Genomic DNA, 22,941 nt, shown 5'->3' on the forward strand with positions numbered 1-22,941 from the left:
TATAGTAAGTATCAATATCACTATATATATATAATTCACGTATAGTAAGTATCAATATCACTATATATATATAATTCACGTATAGTAAGTATCAATATCACTATATATATTTCACGTATAGTATCATTATTACTATATATATATATTTCATGTTTAGTAGCAGTATCATTATATATACGTGATAATGATTATCATTAACTCTATATATGTTTCACGTATATTATCATTATCACAACATTTATTTCACGTATAGTAAGTATCAATATCACTATATATATTTCACGTATAGTAAGTATCAGTATCACTCTATATATGTTTCACGTAGGTATCAATATCACTATATATATTTCACGTATAGTATCATTAACACTATATCTATTTCATGTATAGTAAGTATCATTAACACTATATCTATTTCATGTATAGTAAGTATCATTAACACTATATATATTTCACGTATAGTATCGTTATCACAATATCTATTTCATGTTTAGTATCATTATCACAATATTTATTTCACGTTTATTATAATTATTACTATATTTATCTCGTATTTAGAATCATTATCACAATCTTATGTTTAGTTTGATTATCACAATATTTATCTCATGTTAAGTATCGTTATTTCTATACTCATCTTGTGTTTACTATTATTACTACAGTATCTTTTCATATTTCTTATCATTATCACAATATTTATCTTATCTTCGGTGTCAATATCACAATTTATATCACGTTCATTATCATTATACTGATTTCATGTTTAATATCATCATCACCAATATTTTTATGATACTTCAAAATAATTTATGTTATGTTTGATCGATGTGTTTTCTTATTTTTCACTGTAGTTATTGGCTGTTCGTAAACTTCCTTTGTATTTTCTAATTAGACTTTATTGAAGTGCAGTGAATACATGTTTTATTTTTAATGTCATAAATAATGTTCGGGGGCAAATCAGGTCAGTAGTCAGTCAAGTGTACAACTGGTATTAGAACATTAACTTAGCAATCACCACATTAAATCTTAGTTTCTTAAAAGTGATTTAGCTACATTAAAGTTTATTTTTACTTTAAATTCCTTATGATTTGTTGGATCCAGTTCATTCTTTCAACTTCGAGTGTGAGGATAGTAAACTCAGACTTTCTTGGAAGAGACAACGAACCAGGAGAAATAAGACAAGTTAAAGAGTTTCTTTAGATACTAGTTAACAAGAGAAGTAAATCTAACTAATACCAGATTGAACGTCCATACAAATGAGATATCTTACGAGTTTTTAACAACATTCAAATTTTTCATATTTCCGTTGACTGATAGATCTGCTAATGGTTTTGGTCAATCTAGTTTTATTACCGCTGCGTACAACTAGCGCCATCTGTACCCATGGCTAGATTAAAAGTTTTTGTTTTCTTTGAATAGTGTAAAACCTGGAATACCAAATATATAAATACTGCAACAACTAATGTGTGTTATAGTTACAAGAAGTTAAAGAAAGCTTTATAAACATTCAGGTTACCATGCATTATTCTGAAGTGTTTTTGCTTCTTAAAATATAAAATATTAAAATAATTGAGTTAGAATTTAACAATGACCTGTGATTCTATTACCTGTACTAAGAATTAACGTCATTTTATACTGTTGATTACTTTATACTATATGTCTATCTACTTATTTATTTATTCATCTGTTTGTGTTTGTAGAAATTCTTCTTCCTTTTTTTGTTTTTTTAATCAGTGCACTACAGGTCATTTCTGTCATTTTTATTGGTTGAAGTTGTTATTGACTGTAATATTGATATTAGTAAAATTGGCGTGTCATGTAAGGTACAAAAACAAAATATGTAAATAAACATCCATCCATAAAGGGGAGTCACATGTTATTTAATTAGAACTTAAGTGTCCCTAACAGTACATTGATAGTCACTTAGGTTATTGAAGTGGACAATTTGAACATGAATCTGTTAAAACTTGTAAGGATAGAGTATTTTAACAATATACAACAGTCCCTATATAAGTGTCCTTAACAGTATATTGGTAGGAACTGAGATATTGAAGTGGACAATTTGAACATGAATCTGTTAAAACTTGTAAGGATAAAGTATTTTAACAATACACAACAGTCCCTATATAAGTGTCCTTAACAGTATATTGGTAGGAACTGAGATATTGAAGTGGACAATTTGAGCATGAATCTGTTAAAACTTGTAAGGATAAAGTATTTTAACAATATACAGTCTCTTGAAGTATGTATAATTTCTTATTTCATGAAGTGCTTTGTCATCGCTAATTTAAAGGTGGAACAGAAGGAGTTCGTCGGAAAAATAGATTGTCTATACGGGCTAAGAAAAGTCAGTCCTGCATTAATTAGTTCAGACAGTTTTTTATACGGGCTAAGAAAAGTCAGTCCTGCATTAATTAGTTCAGACAGTTTTTTATACGGGCTAAGAAAAGTCAGCCCTGCATTAATTAGTTCAGACAGTTTTTTATACGGGCTAAGAAAAGTCAGCCCTGCATTAATTAGTTCAGACAGTTTTTTATACGGGCTAAGAAAAGTCAGCCCTGCATTAATTAGTTCAGACAGTTTTCCTCTTTATTTAACGCAATTAATTTAACATGTAAAATTGACTCTTTTTATGACGTCAGTAGTGGTGTATCATACCATTCATTTGTCTGAAAAAGTGTAATATGACGTAAGTCATAAATATTGTTTTCATTTGTTAATTGTGTGATCTTGTTTTAAAGATAATACTAGACTTTGTCCACATGTAACTTAGAACACAAAACATTATAGGGGATCGATAACAAATGTTGAATATATATACGTAGAAAACATGTAAACGTTCAAATAACTTACAGGGTTATTGAAAAGTTAGTTGGCCGACTGTAACGTCCATAATTATCTAACTTATCAACAAAGAGCTATGTTATTTGATATCTAACCTAACGAGACAATGAGAAAAACGAATCCATTGAAAAAATGATTACACAGGCGTGCGAATTTCAACTTCATAATAATTGTTTTGGTTTTAATAACGGATTTTCCATAATTCAGCTACGTAGATTTTGAAAATGATATTCATTTTTTTCTATCACGTAAGGATTTTCTACAAATCGTGAATTAAAAAACTCTTACTTAGATCAAATTATTATTTCGTTTACCACAATGAACATTTTCTATTATTATGTTTGTTAACAAAAATACAAACAAACTGAAGAAAAGGGAAGAACATTGATGTCCAACGAATATGCATCCTAATTCATCCTGATTTTTTTCGTGAAATCTACGTCTTTAAGTCTCAAAACTACGTTTTGTGGTCTTTCTGTTATGTATTGCGTTATGACGTTTTGTGAAAATTCTGTACGTGATGGAGAAAAATGGATATCATTTTCGCATTCAGCGTACAGGAATTACTGTAAAACATGTAAAACTTTCAAGACAGTTAAACCATCGCAGGCCTGTTTAATTAGGTACTTGTTGTTTGCTTATTAACTGACTTGTTTAATCTTTTTAGGAAGTTTCGGTGGACTTACGTTTCAATTGTTTACTCTAACACCGACTATGGTAACAAGGGTTACGAAAAGTTACAAGACTTGGCACCAAACTACAATATCTGTTTTTCAAATCCTCAGAGTATCAATACTGATCACTTTACTGACCACGACTACGACTCGGTTATTCAGAATCTCAGACAGAAAACAAACGCAAGAGGTAAGCCACAACACACTTTGTAATATTGTTAACCTTTAACCCTCAAATAACCGACTTGTTTTCATACTAACACCATAAATATCATACATATTAATTGACTTTATTCTCACGCTTGTTAGAACCATCAGTGTAAAGAACTAATAAAAAAAATGGGTAACTCACTCATTTTCTAAATAAAAATACAAAAGGACGTCAACTATAATGATAAGGGATTAATTTAATCTTTTATGATATTTTTGCTTACATTTTGGATTATGAGTTGTGTTATTACAGACCCTGTAAACCATAGATCCTCTGGCAACTTTTTGTGCATGAATAGTTTTTGAATGTGTGTTCAAAAAGCCGATTGGTCCATCGGAATCTTGAGGGTTAAAATAAAAAAAAAATAGTTCTTGCTTTGTTTTAGGCTTATTGTAAAACAATAATACGTTTTCTGAAAAAAAAATCATAACTAGAATATTTAAAATTCGCTAAATAATTTGACATTATGCTGAAGTCAGCCACAGAGAAAGAGAACATTCCTATGCTATTTTATTATCTTTTTTTTTAAAAGTATATTTTAAATATCCGTATTATAGGACTAATCAATTAACTTTAATTGATTAGAATGAAATTCTGTAAAGAATGTCTGATAATACTTAGTAAGAAAGTCCGTGCATTTTAACAGCACAATACCCGTATAGCCAGGATATTATTGTAATATAGTTAATTACATAAGTTCATTCTAGCTTAAATGAGAAAGAACGGACACGAAGCTGAATGGTGAGGTTTATCTAAAGATAATGAAACTAAATATTTTGTGAAAAATATTATTACATTAAAATCGAATCACTGCATTTCTTTTCAGTATTTTGTTCTTCGAACATTTAAATACAACATAAATTTTCAAATCGGAGCTCATTTGTTGTTTATCTAGAACATTTTAGGCTTTTGTTTTAATTTTGTACTTTGTTTAGGATACACATTACTTCAGTTTGTATTTTTGTCTAGCATTGCAGATACCGTTCGATACTCAAAGTTTAAATTTAAGGGATTTTCTAAAAAAGAATTCTCGGTATTATATATATATTTAAAAAAAAACCTGGTTGATTTCTTTTGTTGGAAATAACATGTTTAATAAACAAACTAAATAATCATAAAATATTTTGTATTTAACAGTTTTCAGAGTTTATACTGTTATTAGATGATTTTTTTGGATAATTATTATTATGCTATATTTCTAGTTGTTGTGGTATTTGCCGATAAACAAACCACAAGAAACGTAATGATGGCAGCGAACCGATTAGGGGTTACAAAACGATTTGTATGGATTGGGAGCGATGGCTGGAGCGGTCATAACAGTGTCGTGGAAAATATCGAGGAAATTTTAGAGGGCGCTATAACCATTTCTCCCTTAGTGCGTTCTATAAGAGGTTTTGACCAGTATTTTACCAGCCTGACCCCAGAAAACAACAAAGACAATCCTTGGTTTGTCGAATTCTGGGAAGAATATTTCCATTGCCAATATCAAGGTTTGCACGAAACACCATGGAGTAACAAGTATCAACATTGGTGCTCTCCCAACAAAAGGATCTCACCGAGTAACGGATACACGCAGACTCCGGCTTTGCATTTTGTACGAGATGCTGCCTATGCCTTTGCGCATGCGCTACACGATTTGCATAAATATGTCTGTGGTGGAGAAGAAGGCCTTTGTGATGCCATGGTACGAATAGATGGTCCTACGTTGAAGGGATATCTACAACAAATAAAATTCAAAGGTAATTTCAGCTAATGCAAAATATTTCATGACACTGATTCAAACTTCATGTGGTAACTGGTATTTGTGAGTGTCTATGTAATAGACAGTGTGTATTACAGAAGTCTTGATTGTATCATGTTGACTACTTCCTTTCTGAATTAATTGACCATTCCATTGACCGAAAATTTAAATAACGCTTCGTGTTAAATTTTTAGAGTTACGTTTCTAAGCAATGGAGAGTTTCTATGGCGATAATCTTCATATACGATTTTGAATTAAACATCTAAACATTTAAAACCCTTAAAAGAATAGCAACACTTTCCAATTTATAATGTTTCAACGTTAATCTCTTACATTAGTCTCTCCCCCCAGTGGCACAGCGGTATGTCTACGGACTTAGAATGCTAGAAACCGTGTTTCGATACTCGTGGTGGACAGAGCACTGATAGCTCATTGTGTAGCTCTGTACTTAACTACAAATAAATAAACAAATACATTTGTCTTCTTCTAGATGTAAGGCAGGAGCAGAAACTTTTTGAGAAATTCTATATATAACTTAACAACAAACTTCTGTTTGAACTTTCTGTCCTATATTCTTGTTATGAATAGCTCAACAAATAACATGCGTAAAAATGACGTTATAAGCACTTATGAGTGAAAGTCAATAAGAATGTAACAATATGTCAAACACATTATATCTGCTATATCCAGTGCCGATGAATCCTTTCTCCCAATATCAGAACTCATCAGACCGGCTGGGCTATAGCAACGTAACACACTACAACCCACCATCTACGTTAAGGGATTTACTTTCACTCTTATAACCATCACAGAGTCCTCTGAGTGTTACTACTGAGCACTCTATTCAAGTATCTTCTAAAGCTCTTTAACCCTCAAGTTACCGACTAGCTTTTGTAGCGTCCACAGATAGCATTACATTAAGTAATTTTATGTTGTTGTTTTTTTCATAACAGAACACACAGTGTAAAGAACTGACCAAAACATGGGTGAAATCACCCAATTTCTAAGTAAAATGCACAAAGAACCTCAGCAGTAACTAGTGGGATTAACTGCAATATTAATGATATTTTGTTTAATTGTTTGGATGAGTCATGTGTTATGAGTTGTCCTGTAACCAACAAAGTCATGGCCCAAGCAAGTTGATGCATAAATAGTTTATAAAAAATTATATATAAAAGCCGATCGGTAACTTTAGAGTTTAATAGTCTTTGTTATTCTCTATATTAATATGATGAGAAAATTTTGTATTTGTTTCTGAATCTATTTAATAAAGTGATACAAGTTTTTTTTTAGAACTATTTTGATGAAAGAAATTTCGTCTAAAGTGCGAACAAACAAGTTGAATACATCAGTGGTTATCCTATCCTTTCAAAATAAATAATTTATATAAATATTTTATAATACTACACCGAAATGAATGCAGTTTCGATTCCCACTTGCGGAAGCTACGCAGTGAAGCTCCCCCCCCCCCGTATGGATTTTCGTAGATAAATACGTACTGAAGAGTGAAGCAGATATCATTAGTGTTTCATTTGCACGTACGTGATACTTAGAATAATCCTACTATACATCATCCTTAACACGTTCGTTTACCAAGCACCAGTGGTAAGCGTGCCAGACTATGGACCTGCAGGTCCAATGTTCGCGTTCCGCCACTGAAACTTTTATTATAATAACACTCTGCACTTGTACGGATGACAGTCAAATCTTACTATTCGATCAGATAAGAGTAGCCAAAGAGTTGATGGTGTGTTCTGTTTACTAGCTGCCTTCCGTCTAGCTATATCAGGCCCGGCATGGCCAGGTGGTTAGGGCGCTCGACTCGCAATCTGAGGGTCGCGGGTTCGAATCCCCGTCACACCAACGCCCTTTCAGCCGTGGGGGCATTATAATGTGACGGTCAATACCAATTCGTTGGTAAAAGCGTAGCCCAAGAGTTGGCGGTGAGTGTTGACGACTAGCTGCCTTCCCTCTAGTCTTACACTGCTAAATTGGGGACGACTAGGGCAGATAGCCCTTGTGTAGCTTTGCGCGAAATTCAAACCGTCTAAATATCAGTTCACAGTTAGGGACGGCTGGCGAAAATATGTTATTATTACCTTACACTGTTTGGTGACTGGACATTATAATTATAAAAATCCCTCCAGACACAGTTTTTTTGCAAGTTCATGAATCTAAATTGTTTTTGGCATAAAATATAATACTCTATGAGTACGATCACCTTGTTCTACCCTCTTTTTTTAGGTTTGTTTAGGTTTAACATTGTTAGGTGCAAATGTACGTTTTAAAGTTTAGTTTCTTAAAATTAACTTTCAAAGAACTGTCGTAGTTGAATTTATGACTGACGAAAAATAATGATAGTGTTTGACTGTCTCTCTTCTAATGTATTTTACTTTAAAGGTACTTAAATTAAAAATACACGGAACAGTTACAGAGAGATGTGCGTTTTTGAGTGTCTCTGTGAAGCCACATATGCTGATTTTCAACAAACTTAGGATGAAAATAAAATACGCTTGAGGAATTGAATATAACACTCCCTATATGATGTTCAAACCTCTATCCGTTAATATTAAACATTGTGTATTTAGAATCATAAAATCACGTTAGTCTTCCGTGCTTTTAAAGGAATATGCTGAATTGGAATATAATTATATAACTGATAAACTTCAAGATGATAAAAGTAAAGCCATCTCAGTGAACAAGAACGACAACCTTTAGTGATGGACTGCATCAAGTTCTTCCATTTGTTTGTCATTTGAAAATTATGTATTACCATTCGAAATCTTTACACATTAAACTCATTGAAACAGACATTTGGTGATTCATCTTTAAAATCTTTACATATGTTAAATGCTTGACTAAAGAAGGATTGAAAATCCTATAAAACATGGTGTTCTTCAGTACAGCGCTGTGTTGCAATTAGTCTTCCGTCTAGCTATATCAGGCCCGGCATGGCCAGGTGGTTAGGGCGCTCGACTCACAATCTGCGGGTCGCGAGTTCTAATCCCCGTCACACCAAACATGCTTGCCCTTTCAGCCGTGGGGGCGTTATAAAGTGACGGTCAATCCCACTATTCGTTGGTAAAAGAGCAGCCCAAAAGTTGGCGGTGGGTGGTGATGACTAGCTGCCTTCCCTCTAGTCTTACACTGCTAAATTAGTGACGGCTAACGCACATAGCCCTCGTGTAGCTTTGCGCGAAATTCAAAACAAACAAACAAACAATCTAGCTATATCACCTCGGTTTCCCTTGGAATGATTTAGTTCGCGGTAATATAAGGAGCTACCTGGTGGATATTTTGGATTGATTATTGTTAAGTTACCTTATGTGAACACTGGAAAGATGGTTTCCTTTAATATAAATTAGTATAACCAATAAAATATTTTGTTCATTTTGTCAGGCCTTTTCCTTTTATAAAGAACAATAACTTTGAACGAAAATGACAGATTTCAGTGTATACCAATGTTTATGATTTGTAACAATGCTAATGTTTAGAAGCAGTGTTTATGGTTAATAGAAATGTTTATTGTTAGTAGCAATGTTTATGGTTAGTAGTAACGTTTACAGTTAGTAGCAATGTTTATGGTTAGTAGTAACGTTTACAGTTAGTAGCAATGTTTATGGTTAGTAGTAACGTTTACAGTTAGTAGTAATGCTTATGGTTAGCAGTAATGTTTATGGTTAGTAGCTATGTTTGTAGTTAGTAGTAATGTTTATGGTTAGCAGCAATGTTTATGGTTAGTAGAAATGTTTATGGTTAGTAGCAATGTTTATGGTTAATAGAAATGTTTATGGTTAGTAGCAATGTTTATGGTTTAGAAATATTTATAATTAGTAGTAATGGTTATGGTTCGCAGTAATGTTTATGGTTAGTAGCTATGTTTGTAGTTAGTAGTAATGTTTATGGTTAGCAGTAATGTTTATGGTTAGTAGTAATATTTATTATTAATAGTAGTGTTTATGGTTATTAGTAAGGTTTATGGTAAGCCATTTTCTGAAATGCAGGCTTTTCTTCTGAAAACTTTAAATTATTTTTCATTTTTTATGTGTTTAGATGAAAATGGTAAGACTTTCCGATTTCTTCCGAGTGGTGACGCTCCACCCAGATATAGTATCTTCAATTTCCAGAAGAGGTCAGGTAATTATACCTGGCGCAATGTTGGCTCCTATATTCGTAAGTATTAACTAGAAGCAATTTATGAAATGGTCTTGTGGCTCAAAATTCATATAGTGAAGGTTACATGTTCTGTTGTCTATCATACGTTTTCTGTTAATCAGTAAACATCTTTCAAGTTAACCATGCAAACATAGAACAACCAGTGTTTAACAGACATAAGGTATTCACATTCTTTTACTTGCACTTTAGATAAGTCTCGAGTCATAGTAAATCATTATGTTAATGCTAAAAAAAGATGAATCCGAATATCATATTAGAATAAAGTTGTAGTGCCTAAAATAGCCTTAAGGTTTGCTGTTTCTCAGAAATAAAATGATATCGTTCACTTAGTAATAGCCTAAAAATCTAATTTCGATATCTAAGTTGAGTAGAGCAAAGAAATCCTATTGTGAGTAGTTACCCTATACTTGGGTACCCAAAGGATGACCATCTCGAGGGGGGGGGGGGGGGAGTCACCAGATGAGTGGAAATCAAAGGATGCCGTATGAAGGTTACACAACTATTACGTAATATATAAGTTATGTCAACACCTGAGGGTCACGTAACTGGTATGCAATAGGCACCAGAGATCGCGCTGCAAGGGTCATAGTTCCACGAAGTGGCACCAGAGGGCGTGTGGGTATGATGATCACATAGATAGTTCTCGAGCGAACCATCAGAGGGTGATGTAAATCAAAATGACATCAACTTTATAGCAACAATCAAAGTCTTAAAATTAATAATTTAATCTAATTTGAATAACATAGTGTTTACAATTATCAATACTGAAACGTTTGTTATCCCAATTACAGTTTTGCTTTATAAGTAAAACATTAAATACGTGTTACTAAGAATGGTGTTGGTATAGGCGGATAGGTCAATAGGATGATGAGCTAATCGTAGGTTGTGTCAACATGTCAGCAATGTTTATATTCTTTATCGATTGTATTTCCATGTATTGTGTTTAACAATAATTGAGTTCTTGACAAAATGTTTCATAGGATAGTGTTACTATAGACAGATACTATTAAGGACAATATTACCATAGCTTGTAGGATGATTGATTAATGAATAGTATTTAACTTTATTTGCAAATACCTGTTTGAAAAGAACATATTTGTCGTGACATATCTAAATATCATGTAATAATTTAACATACAACCTTACTATTTCACTAGTTTGGCCTTATGGGTTAAATATATTCCTTTGATCTTCATCTACCTCTATAACTATGATTTGTATTGTGTCTAACAGTAAATAAGTTCTTGACAAAATATTTCATTTTACACATGTTGACAATTACTTTATGGTTTTCACTTATATATTTATTTGTATTACAAAGGCAGATTGTGTTTCTATAGACAGACAATGTTATTATACTTCTGTAGGATTACATACAGGTTTCAACTTGTCTCAACTTATAGTTTTCATTTATATATTTAACTGTATTAAATGTATTTCTATAGGCGGGTAGTGTTACTAACACATTTAATATTCTGCTGAAAAGTTTTATCACACCTAATGTCTCGTTTTTATAAATATTGGACGAGAAAGTTAGTATAGCCAATTGTGTTTTTTATGATTTAATACACATTTAACATACTGTAGTATAGTTTTCACTTCTATATTTGATTTTCATAACATACCTTTTACAATTATCGTCCTGAAAAGGACACTTATTTAGCTTAGCTTTATAAGTAGATTTGTTCTACTAAAGTTTATAGGATCTAAGTTATGTCTAACCATTATTTTTCTTACCTTTCTATAGATATTTTAACAAATCTTTGTCTAGAGCTTGTTTCTTGCTGGTTTGGAACTTTATGCATAAAAGTTGTGGTTTTAGAGTAAAACTTCTTAACAAATTTCTTTATGAATAAATCAAAACGTCTGCGACGATTATCTTGCACAGATCTTTAATTCAAGCTAATACTGTCAAAGAGATCCAACTCTTTTAACATTCATAAACTTTGATTGTTAGGAAATACAAAGAACAGGAGAGGTCGTCATGTGGCCAAACGACCAGTCCTTTCTTAAAACTGGTACATTGAAAGTAAATGTCTGAAATTAGAAAGTTTTGTAATGCACACACACACATATGTGCATGCACGCATATAAATATTAAAAACAAAAACAACATTATCATGCGACCAAAAGAATATATTTTGCTTTTTATGTCTTATGAGTTAAAGAAAAGGGTGGAGGTTGGGAGTTTTACATTGTAGAATTTTAGGGCAGTTTAATTCTACTTTAAGGTTATATCGAAATATTAAGGGTAACTGCCTACCCACAACTGGCTGCAGACAGTAACTGATTCTCTTTAGTTACTGGCGAGTTTGACATTGGCGTCGTGATCATGTCTGATAGGTGGATTATCCCTATTTGGACGCTATCGCCACCAACATTATCCATTATACCTTAAGAATGACAAAGAGAACTGGTAATGGAAGAATAGTCCTGAATTTCGGTCTCATTATAATGTTGTTTTTCTTTTGTATGAAGTTCGTTATTGTTTTATAGTGCTGATTTTAATCGCCTATGGACAATTACGTTTTTGTGTCTTTCATTACTTACATACATGTTTATACATAGCACTCTTTTAAATGCATTATTTTTCTCATAATTCATGAAAGTTAGTTTGTAATGATATTGGAAATATACGAGAATATATCGAACTAAAGTCACGACACTTTCAAACATATATTACGTTAAACAGTGTTGACAAGTCAGAAGTTCTATTTCCATATCTTTAAAAATTTAAAAACCATTTTATGGACACTATAACAATTAAACATATTAGTTCACCAATATATAATTTCACACATGAATGAACTTAGTTTATGAACGATAATGTGCAATTCTTGTATTTCAACAGTATGAATCGTACTTTACAGCAAAATATTTTATATACACTAGTCAGTTTTAACAGGAGGACATATATCATCTGAATTTTGCGTCTTTCATTATTATATTTATATGTTTAGACATAGCACTCCTTTAAATGCATTCGTTTTCTCAGAATTCATGAAAGTTAGTTTGCTTACATTAGATCTTGACTTTTTCAAAGTCTAATTTTGTTATTGTTAAATATTAACAAGCTGTTTGTGTGATACTTGACAAGTCTGTGATTTCACTTACATGTATTGATGATAGCATATTAGGCTATTGTGAAACACGTCAGATGTAAGCTGTATGGGATGGTTAATGCGAGGGTTAAGAGCTAATGTTCAACATGACAGTCAATTCAGTTATGGATTTCAAGTGTGTGATATTTTGTTTAGAGTTTCTAAAATAAAGAAACTTTCTATGATTGCATTAATTCGAATCAGTAAAATAATGGAAGAATAGTTCTGAATTTTCGTCACATTATGATGTTGTTTTTGTTTCGTATGAAGTTCATTATTACTTTATAGTGCTGATTTTAATCGCCTATGGACAATTAATGTATTTAATAGCATTATATTTGTTGATATATATATAAACTACTATGTTTTGTTTATGTTGGTTTATTCTATTCCATTAATAACATGCTAGAATACGTATATACAGCAGCATTATTACATTAGGTTGTACATCAGTGTCTTATAAACTAAGACGATTATGTGAATATAATACCTGAAGACGAAAGGCGGAAGACTTTCGAAACGTCGTCCTCTACTTTTGTAGGTTCCACAACAGGCAGTTGCTGTCCATTTGAAACTTAGATTCATTCAGAATATCTTAAAGTTTTGTTAATTAATTAATTGTTTCTGTATGCTTGTTAAGTGTGTGATTTTACTAAATATAGTAATGGTAGTATATTGGGCTACGACACAAATGACATTTTTAAAACAAATATAAATGGAGACTTGTATTAGATGTTCAAACAGACTTGTTAGAAACTGATATTCATGGTGTGTAATTTATCATAAAGGACTAAGCTAGACATGTAACTATCAGGCATTGGATCTTTAGCATGAACACTGATTTGTAACTGAGGATTTGTACAATTTGTAAGTGAAAAGATAATACCTGTTACCATAACATTGTTTCAAAATCTATGTGAGGAAAAATACAAAAAATTACATCTTTTGAGTCTGAAACATCAAAATATGATCATAAATAAACAATTATATATCATAACATGGGATCAGAAGCTTGTTAATATTTAAAATTAACAAAATTAGACTTTCAAAAAGTCAAGATCTAATGTAAATAAACTAACTTTCATTATGTATAAAAATATACCTGGGATGTAAAGAATAAAGAATACAAAGTTTAGATGATATATGTCTTGTTATAACTAACTAGGGTATATAAAATGTTTTGTAAAGTACGATTTGTATGATTAAACTACAAGAACTGCACACTATAGTTTATAAACTAAATTAATTCGTGTGTGAAATTGTATATTGGTGAATTAATTAATTTAGTTGTTATAGTGTAATAAACTGGTTTTGAAATTTTAAAAGATATGGAAATAGAACTTCTGACTTCATGATTTTAGTACAATATATTATCGTATATTTCCGATGTCATTCCAAATTAGTATATGTATACATAATGAATATATGCATGTGTGTGTGTCTGTGTTACAAAACATTCTAATTCCAGACATTTACTCTCAATGTTATTGACCCTATATTGCACCAATTTTATGAAGGGAGTGATTATTTGGCCACATGTTGACATCTTCTATTCATTGTATTTTCTAACAATCAACGCCATTTGAGTTGGACTTCTTAGACAATATCAGCATGAATTAGAACTCTGTGCAAGATAATCGTTGCAGACATTTTGATTTACATATAAAGAAATTCGTTTAGAAGTTTACTCTAAAACCACAATGTTTTATGCATTACGTTCCAAACCAGCAAGAAACAAGCTCTAGACAAAGATTTATGAAAATATCTACAAAATGGTAAGAAAAGTAATAGTTAGACATAACTATTTACTGAGATTCTATAAAGTTTATCAGAACAAATCTACTTATAAAGCTAAGCTAAATAAGTGTCCTTTTCATCACGATAATTGTAAAAAGTATGTTATGCATATCAAATATAGAAGTGAAAACTATACTACAGTTTGTTAAATGTGTATCAAATCATAAAAAAACACAATTGGCTATACTAACTTTCTCGTCCAATATTTATAAAAACGAAACATTAGGTGTGATAAAACTTTTCAGCAGGATATTAAATGTATTAGTAACACCATCCGCTTATAGAGACACATTGAATATAGTTCAATATATAAATGAAACTATAAGTTGAGACAAGTTGACACCTGTATGCAATCCTACAGAAGTTAATAATAACACTGTCTATAGAAATATCATCCACTTTTGTAATACAGATAAATTTATAACTGAGAACTATAAAGTAACTGTTAACATGTGTAAAATGAAATATTGTGTCAAGAACTCATTTACTGTCAGACGCAATGCAAATCATATAAGGGTAGATAAATAGCATAGGAATATATTTCATCCATCAAGCCAAACTAGCATAATTTGCATATTACGTAATAGTTATGTAACCCTCGGGTGGCATCCCTTGATCTCCAGTCACCTGGCGATCCCCCTCTGAGGCGGTATGTTTTGGGTGGCCAAGTATGGGGATAACTACTATTGTGAATCTTTGTGCTTAACAACAAACAAAGACTTATATTTACTGTTCCATATCAATTCATGACTAAGAAGTAATTTTCTGAAATAATTACATTTTAAGCATTATTTCTAGCAAAGCTTTTGTATGTAAATACCCTCAATAACTACAGCAGAATTAATTTTTGTCAATATGTATTGAAATATGTTTATTAATGAAAGACATCGGTTCTCGTAATCACTTCTTCATCACAAAACAATTGGATGTATAATTTGAGCAACGTATTTTGAAATCTGAAAAAGAGAGTGTTCCCAAAACAAAAATCTCAAATATTCATTTGAAAAAAGCAACTTGCTTTTATTTTAGCCACAGAAATACTTTTAGAGATGCTCCAGAAAGAATTTGAATGTAATAAGAATTATATAGATGCCCCCAAAGATAGTATTGTTGGAATATTCAGAGAATTGTTCTTAGTCAAATTTATACATTGTAGCCCTCGAGCTAATTCTTTAAAATACTTAAATCATATATATATATTATTTTCTTTGTGCTATTCTCGCCAAAACTAGAACAATTTAAATATGGTTTGGTGATAGAGCTTTAATTTTTGCGTCCTGAAGTAGGTGAAGAAGGAAAAGTCTCTCTCAAACTACACGAGGATGAACTGAGGTTTAAACAAAAAGATCCAGGCTTTCCACGCTCCTTCTGCAGTGAACCCTGTGAGCAGGGCCAAAGGAAGCTACAGCGAGAGGGCGACACATGTTGTTGGTTATGCACTGATTGTTCAGAGTATGAGTATCTCGAGGATGAATATACTTGTCGAGTCTGTCCTTGGGGAACATTACCTAGCACCACAAAAAGTAACTGCTTACCAATTCCTGAAGAGTTCTTGTACTTCACCAATCCTTGGGCAATTGGAACGATGGCTTTTGCTGGTCTTGGAATTCTATCCAGCGTCTTCATGGCTTTGGTATTCTGGGCAAATGGAGATACTCCAATCATCAAAGCAGCTGGTAGAGAGCTCAGTTATCTTCTGCTCTTTGGCATTTTTCTCTCTTACTGCATGACTTTTGTTATTGTGGCCAAGCCAACGCCATGGACATGTGGTCTCACGCGCTTCTTTTTGGGATTCTGCTATACACTTTGTTACGCCTCTATTGTTACCAAAACCAATCGGATTGCACGAATTTTTAGCCAACGAAGGCAAAGGCCATGTCAGAAACCTCGCTACACGAGCCCACGTTCTCAACTAGTTATCACCGCTATATTAGTTTCTATAGAAGTAGTCATCACAGTTTTCTGGTTGTTTTATGACCGGCCAGCTGTTAGTCATATCTATCCAACTCGAAAGGAAAATATTTTAATATGCCGTGGTTCTGACAAGGCCTCGTACCTGGTTGGCTTGATTTATCCCTTTATTCTAATTGGTTTCTGTACCGTCTACGCCTTCAAGACCAGAAAATGCCCAGATGGATTCAACGAGGCCCGTTACCTGACGTTCACAAATTATACAACTTGTGTTATCTGGCTGGCATTCCTTCCTTTGTTCGTCCTCAGTACCAGTACCACCATCAGAGCAGTCACACTCAGTTTCTTGTTCAGCTTGAGCGGTACCGTCCAGTTGGCTTGTCTCTTTGCTCCCAAGGTTTACATCGCTCTACTAAAGCCAGAAAAGAACACCAAAAAAAGCGTCATGTCTCCTCACAATAGAAGCTCCAGTCTTGGACAGAGTTCATCATTTGGACAATTGACGCCAAAAGTTCTTATAAATGATGGTAAATATGATAGAAAAGTTATTTTTGTTTCAACTGTTGTGTGTCTGTTTTCGTTTTTTCTATTTTTCTTCAAATGCTATTATTATTATTCATTTATATTTTTGTTTTATTCCAAGGGTGTACTGAGTTGAGTATTATTAATGGTTTTATGGGCACATACATTCAAGGTTATTTCACATTATTATATCTTTACTTTCAAATTTGACAATGCTTTGCATCTATTTCGTGAAACATGTTTATAAAAAACAAAACATTTTTGAGAACTTTGCCTTAATATTTGTTATAATTAAACAAACTTATACCCATTGATTAAGTGATCGACTGTCATATTTATGCAGTTATATCAAACGATAGATACGAGAGAAAACGTATGAATGAATTGTAGAACATTAATAGAAATTCGAGATTAATTTGTATTGTGTAAAAAAATATACGAAATGTATATAATATTTGTACATATTCACACATTTTGGTGAAGCAATTTCCTTCTTAAGCTAGTGTTTACATCAGCTCATACAGAAAGTCAGTTTAAACTATTTGGTCTACGCTACTAAATTGTTCTTGGAATATTTTCAGTAAACAAATACTTATCTAACTTATATATTTCTTCTCAAAAATAAGGCCAAGAGAATACAAAAAGAGAAAACAACTTAAACTAGAAAAGTATTTTATGCGGAACTTTTTTATAAATTAAGATTATAGAAACCTGTTGTTTCTTTATGATTTCAAGTTTATTACATACGTGATAGTGTGTACGAGAAAACACATGAGATGCAGGAGACAACAAGCATGTAGTGTTCACGAACTACCGACAGAGCTATTTAATCGTACAACACCCATTGATGTATATGGTAGGAAATCAACAATAAAATATGATTAACTTCTCTCCTTTCCGTAGAACAATGCATAGCTTATTTCAGACTGCCAGCTTTTTATTAGAGATCTTGATAGACCTCTTGTTCGTCTCAACCACACGATATCTGTACTGTTTTTATTGGTTGTGATAACGTTAGAGTAAATAGCGAAACTATAACAAAATAACACTGAATGAGCTAGCAGAACTTGTGAAGCTTAGTTTTTGTTAACTGTTTACAAAATAAAAGGAAGCTAAAAGACTAGCACATCTGTTTCGTCAGTCTTTAGGGTTAGTGAAATAGAATCGTGTTGTCTTACTATGTTACGTTACTCAAAATGTTTCCTAAGCTTTCTTCTGATATGTTCGCTTTATGAGTGAGCCTAATGGTTACGGCGATCGACTCGCAATTTTCAGGATCAAAACCCTTTGCCAAACATGTTCACCCTTTCTGCCGTGGAGACGTTATAATATGACGAATTGACGCTCACTATTCATGGTAAAAAGATGAGGATGTGGTGTAATGTTGTCAAAACTTTTATTACGTTATATCTTAACCAACATTTTAAACTCATAAAGCCCCACAGTGGCACCGTATGTTTGCGGACGTATACCTCTAGAAAATGGGTTTCGATACCCGTGGTGGGCAGAGCACAGATAGCCATTTGTGTAGCTTTGTGCTTAATAACAAACAACAATAAACTCATAAGAAATAAATTGTTTCTATACACAGTAAAATGGTCGGGTGTAACCCAATGGCTTGCTTGCCGGACTGTGGATCTGAAGCTATGTGATTCACGTACCATTACCACCAAAAAATAAAGAAAGAAAGAATCGCGCTCTTCACTTTGGGGGCGTGGGTGCATTATAAAATTGACGGTCAGATCCCACTATGCGATTACATTAGCCCACGAGTTGGCGGTGGGTGGTGTTGACTAGTTACCTTCCCTTCATCCATCACTTCACAATTAGGAACGGCTAGCACAGATAGCTCTTGTGTAGCTTTGAGTGAAATTCAACAAAGAAACATAGTAAACTATTTTTTGCCCTAAGAAGAGTTATTATAAACGTTGAATGATGTGTTACTTGTCTTATTTGTTTTAAGTCCAACTCATCATGTTTATGTTTTTTTGAATTACAAAGTCGACATAGAGTAAAGCTAGAAAATAATGCGTAATAAATTAATTAAATTTTTTCTCGAAAACACTTCATAGTTTATGAAGTATGTATCCATTCATTTAGCGTGAAATTAATTTGATTTTTCGCGAAAACTCTTAATATTTTATGAATTATGTATCCATTCTTTCAGTGTAAAATTAATTTGCTACAGTAAGTCCACGTGAAAGTTCTTGAAAAGTCCACATGAAAACATCCGTTTATTTTGGAGCCACGAATTTTTCACTGTCTGATATCATACGACTGATTTCATAAGTTAATTCCAACGGAGAAAAAAACAAAAACAAAAGCGAAGAGTTTGTTTCATTGTTAAGCACAAAGTTACACAAAGGGCTATCGATGCTTTGCCCACCGCGGCTAGTGAAACCCGGGGAAGGTTGGAAGCAAAAACGAAGGGAATATTTTACAAGAATATTTCATTAATTAAAAAAAAGAATTACTTTGTTGGATCATATAAATGTAAGTATTATGTCTTGTTCTAACTATGTATTCATTGTTCACTGGTTCTAACTATGTATTCATTGTTCACTGGTTCTAACTGTGTCTTCATTGTTCACTGGTTCTAACTGTGTCTTCATTGTTCACTGGTTCTAACTGTGTCTTCATTGTTCACTGGTTCTAACCACATCTTTAGTTTGTTTTTCATTCTTCGTCGAACAAGTTCAAGGTAAACATCTTGAGACCTATTTGTGACTGAAGAGCACATTAAATCCGGTACAAGAAGATGTAAAAACATTCAAGACTTTGACTATAATAGTAAGAATGAACTCTTGAATCTGTGTAACATCAAAGAGCTCTTTAATGTCTTCCATTATAGTATTTTCCACTTGGCAGACTGCTGTTGTGCAATGCATGTGATGCCTTAGGAATTCAGCATCTACGTAAGCTGGCTCTTCTGTCAAAAATAAAATAAAAACTACTGCTTTGTCCTATTGCTTGTCTAGCATTAGAAAAAGGATACTTGTCGGCTTTCTTCCGCGAAACCCGGCTTGTATTTTAGCATGTTCTTGTAAAATTTAATTTCCGTCTCTTGTTTATTCAAACACTCGCAAGGCTAGGGCTTTAGGCAGTCGCACTGTTCGCTTTTTTGTTTGCTAAAACCTTCCAAGACTACGTGAATTCGTTTCACTTTATAGTTTATAGAAAGGTTTGAAATAATCGCTGTCCGCCATAGTCTCAGAGAAAGCCAGAAGACATTGCTTTGAAACCCTACAAACAAATTCAAAGTGAACATGAATAACCAATATTTTACTTACTTCTAAGTAGATCCCAGAGTTCAGAAACATTTGTTAGATTAGTTTTTCAGGCTTCACAATGTTTCTAAAAACCAATCATAAAAAAAAAAATTCTAAGGGAAAGAACCTAGGAGACTTACATCGTCATTATTGTAAAGCACGTGTTTAAATAGTTTTACTGGAAACTCGCTACTTATAAAAACTGTTACGCTACTGATGTTGAGGTTCATCGAACGTAACTCGCTGATATTCACAATTATTAACACAGGAGTTTCGTGTCAAATCCGTAGTTTTACTGCAATCGTTGGTACAAAGAGCAATAAAGAGGAAGGAATGTGACACTAAAACTTGGTTTATATGGTTTGTATGGTTGACAGAACCCTTGTTTGTACATAATAGAAAAGTTACAAAGTTTAATAAAGAAGCATTTTCTTTTGTTCTTTCTGTATTTTTCATTTTCGCAGAATTTTACGAGATTACCTCGATGTGATCCTATTTAACAGGCAAAGGTTTCACAGCTGGAAAATTATTTAAAACATGTAATTCCTACTTCAGTCCATAAAAACTAGAACAGTTATAGTGGTAAAATTCTCTTCCTCAGCAACATCCTTACGTAAACTGGGATATAAACTGTGTATGCGTTGACATTTTCTAATCTTGGATTTCTTTCCTTGTACATATACATACACACACATATATATATATATATTGAATGGTTATTTTACTTTGAAAGTTTCTTGGACAGCAAACAAACTTTATCTATCGAGACATTTCCTTACATGTTATTTCAGTAAAGTTTAAGCTCTCTGATATCATCAGAGTTCATTTATTAGCAGCACAGCTGTGTGAGTTTAAAACACCACCAACTTTCATAGCATTTTGTCACATTTTCGTTCTTCCAGTTGGTAAATGATAAATATTTTGTTGTTGTTAAGGAACAACATTTTTAAAGAGATCTTTTAAATCTGGCTCCGTAAAATACGAAACACTATGATTCCATGTTTTTGACGGGTGAAATGTTAAGCTAGATTAAATAAATGATGGTAACTTGTGCTTTTCTTTCAAACAATTTATCTGATTATTTCCTCTAGGTTATTCCACAGTCAACAACTCAGGATACAACAACAATAATCTGTCTGTGCGAAATACATTGCAAGTACCTTTGAGATCTTCGCCACTTGTAGCCACTGTGCCAAATCTGGCGTTACATATGCAGGAGGATTCGAAATGTGGTTCCTTGACAAGCAGGCCTACAGCGACATCTTGTGAGGATGTAAACGGGAGTGTTATCAACCAAAGTAAAACAATATAATATTAACTGTTCACGGCAGAATCTAAGTAAAGTTTATGGTCGCAACGTTTTGTGAAAGTTCTAATACTGAATGGTGTAACATTTCGTAGATGTAGACAAGCAAGTGTGACAGCGACATCTCTTGAGAAAATAATGATCTAGACGTACAAAGTAAAACAATATGATATTAATCATTAAAAACAAAGGGTCTAAATCCTACTTTTGGGACCATTTGCCATAATATAAATCAGACACATATCGATCTAGTAACGAAAATTGCTAACATTATCTTTAAGTTTAACAAATCTATGCCATACAGTTGAGGAATTATTCATATATGTTTTAAACATTAAAAACCAGTTTCAAGTGACTTGAAACTCGTGGTTTATGGAATTTGATATAATTATAAATTCATCTAGCAGTTTCTGTGTATATAAAGGGGCTTACATTTTGTAAATATGTTTCTCAACACAATGAGTACGCATTCTATATATATTTCAATATATAGTAGTTTTAAGCTCTTACGATTAATTTGTGAAAGTTGAATATCAACCGTTGTCTCAAGTAACTAATTGTTAATTAGTTACTATTTTGTTACTAGTTACTACTTAGCAACTAACTAATAATTAGACTAAGTGATCGATTGATAAACATACTTAAAAAGTGATTAGTTAATTCGAATGTTGCGGCTGCTTCAATTTTATTAATATTCCATCAAGACGTTAATTTATCCAGTGATTTTCTAAAAATCCCACTTTATCCTTCCTCCATTATCATATCATAGTATTGACGCAAACATACACAACTTGTTCAATCGATATTAGTCTCGAAGAAATAGTGGTAATACACGTTTTGCGTGTATATCATACACGTATATACGTATGTTTATATATAGAAACCGTTTATACTCAAAGGTTTCAATGAATCATAAGTGCTGTATTTGTTTAACTTATTGTGATCTATTTCCACTAGGTCTTCTTATGTTTGTATAGTCACTGTAAAGTTTGGAGGTATCTGGGCTGCTTCTAAGTAAGTTAAGTTTCGTTCCCTCTCTCTGTCACCATTAAAAAAGTTCGTAAAATCTTTCTGTCCTTCAAGTGCAGATGTACCAGTTAATACATTCCCTTTATTCAAGTGTAGCATGTACCAGCTAACATTTTCCCGTTTTTCAAGTGTAACAGGTACCAGCTAATATCTTCCCGTCATTCAAGTGTAACATGTACCAGCTAATATCTTCCCGTCTTCCAAGTGTATTTGTTTGTTTGTTTTTAATTTCGCGCAAAGCTACACGAGGGCTATCTGCGCTAGCCGTCCCTAAGTTAGCAGTGTAAGACTAGAGGGAAGGCAGCTAGTCAGCACCACCCACCGCCAACTCTTGGGCTACTCTTTTATCAACGAATAGTG

The 22,941-nt window shown here is 32.7% G+C and overlaps 1 protein-coding gene across 1 annotated transcript in view; it reads left to right on the top strand.

Moving 5' to 3' along the window:
* Nucleotides 1–22,941, top strand: part of LOC106458540 (metabotropic glutamate receptor 4-like) — a gene marked incomplete at its 5' end in the record, with an annotated part of 43,669 nt that overhangs the window by 4,138 nt on the left and 16,590 nt on the right. Inside the window, 3 exons of the mRNA XM_022384787.1 lie at nucleotides 3,512–3,708; nucleotides 4,932–5,468; nucleotides 9,524–9,643. Of these exons, the coding sequence (XP_022240495.1) occupies nucleotides 3,512–3,708; nucleotides 4,932–5,468; nucleotides 9,524–9,643 (854 nt within the window). The remainder of the gene's footprint in view (nucleotides 1–3,511; nucleotides 3,709–4,931; nucleotides 5,469–9,523; nucleotides 9,644–22,941) is intronic.

This window comes from Limulus polyphemus, unplaced genomic scaffold, assembly GCF_000517525.1.
Source record: "Limulus polyphemus unplaced genomic scaffold, Limulus_polyphemus-2.1.2 Scaffold483, whole genome shotgun sequence".
NCBI lineage: Eukaryota > Metazoa > Arthropoda > Merostomata > Xiphosura > Limulidae > Limulus > Limulus polyphemus.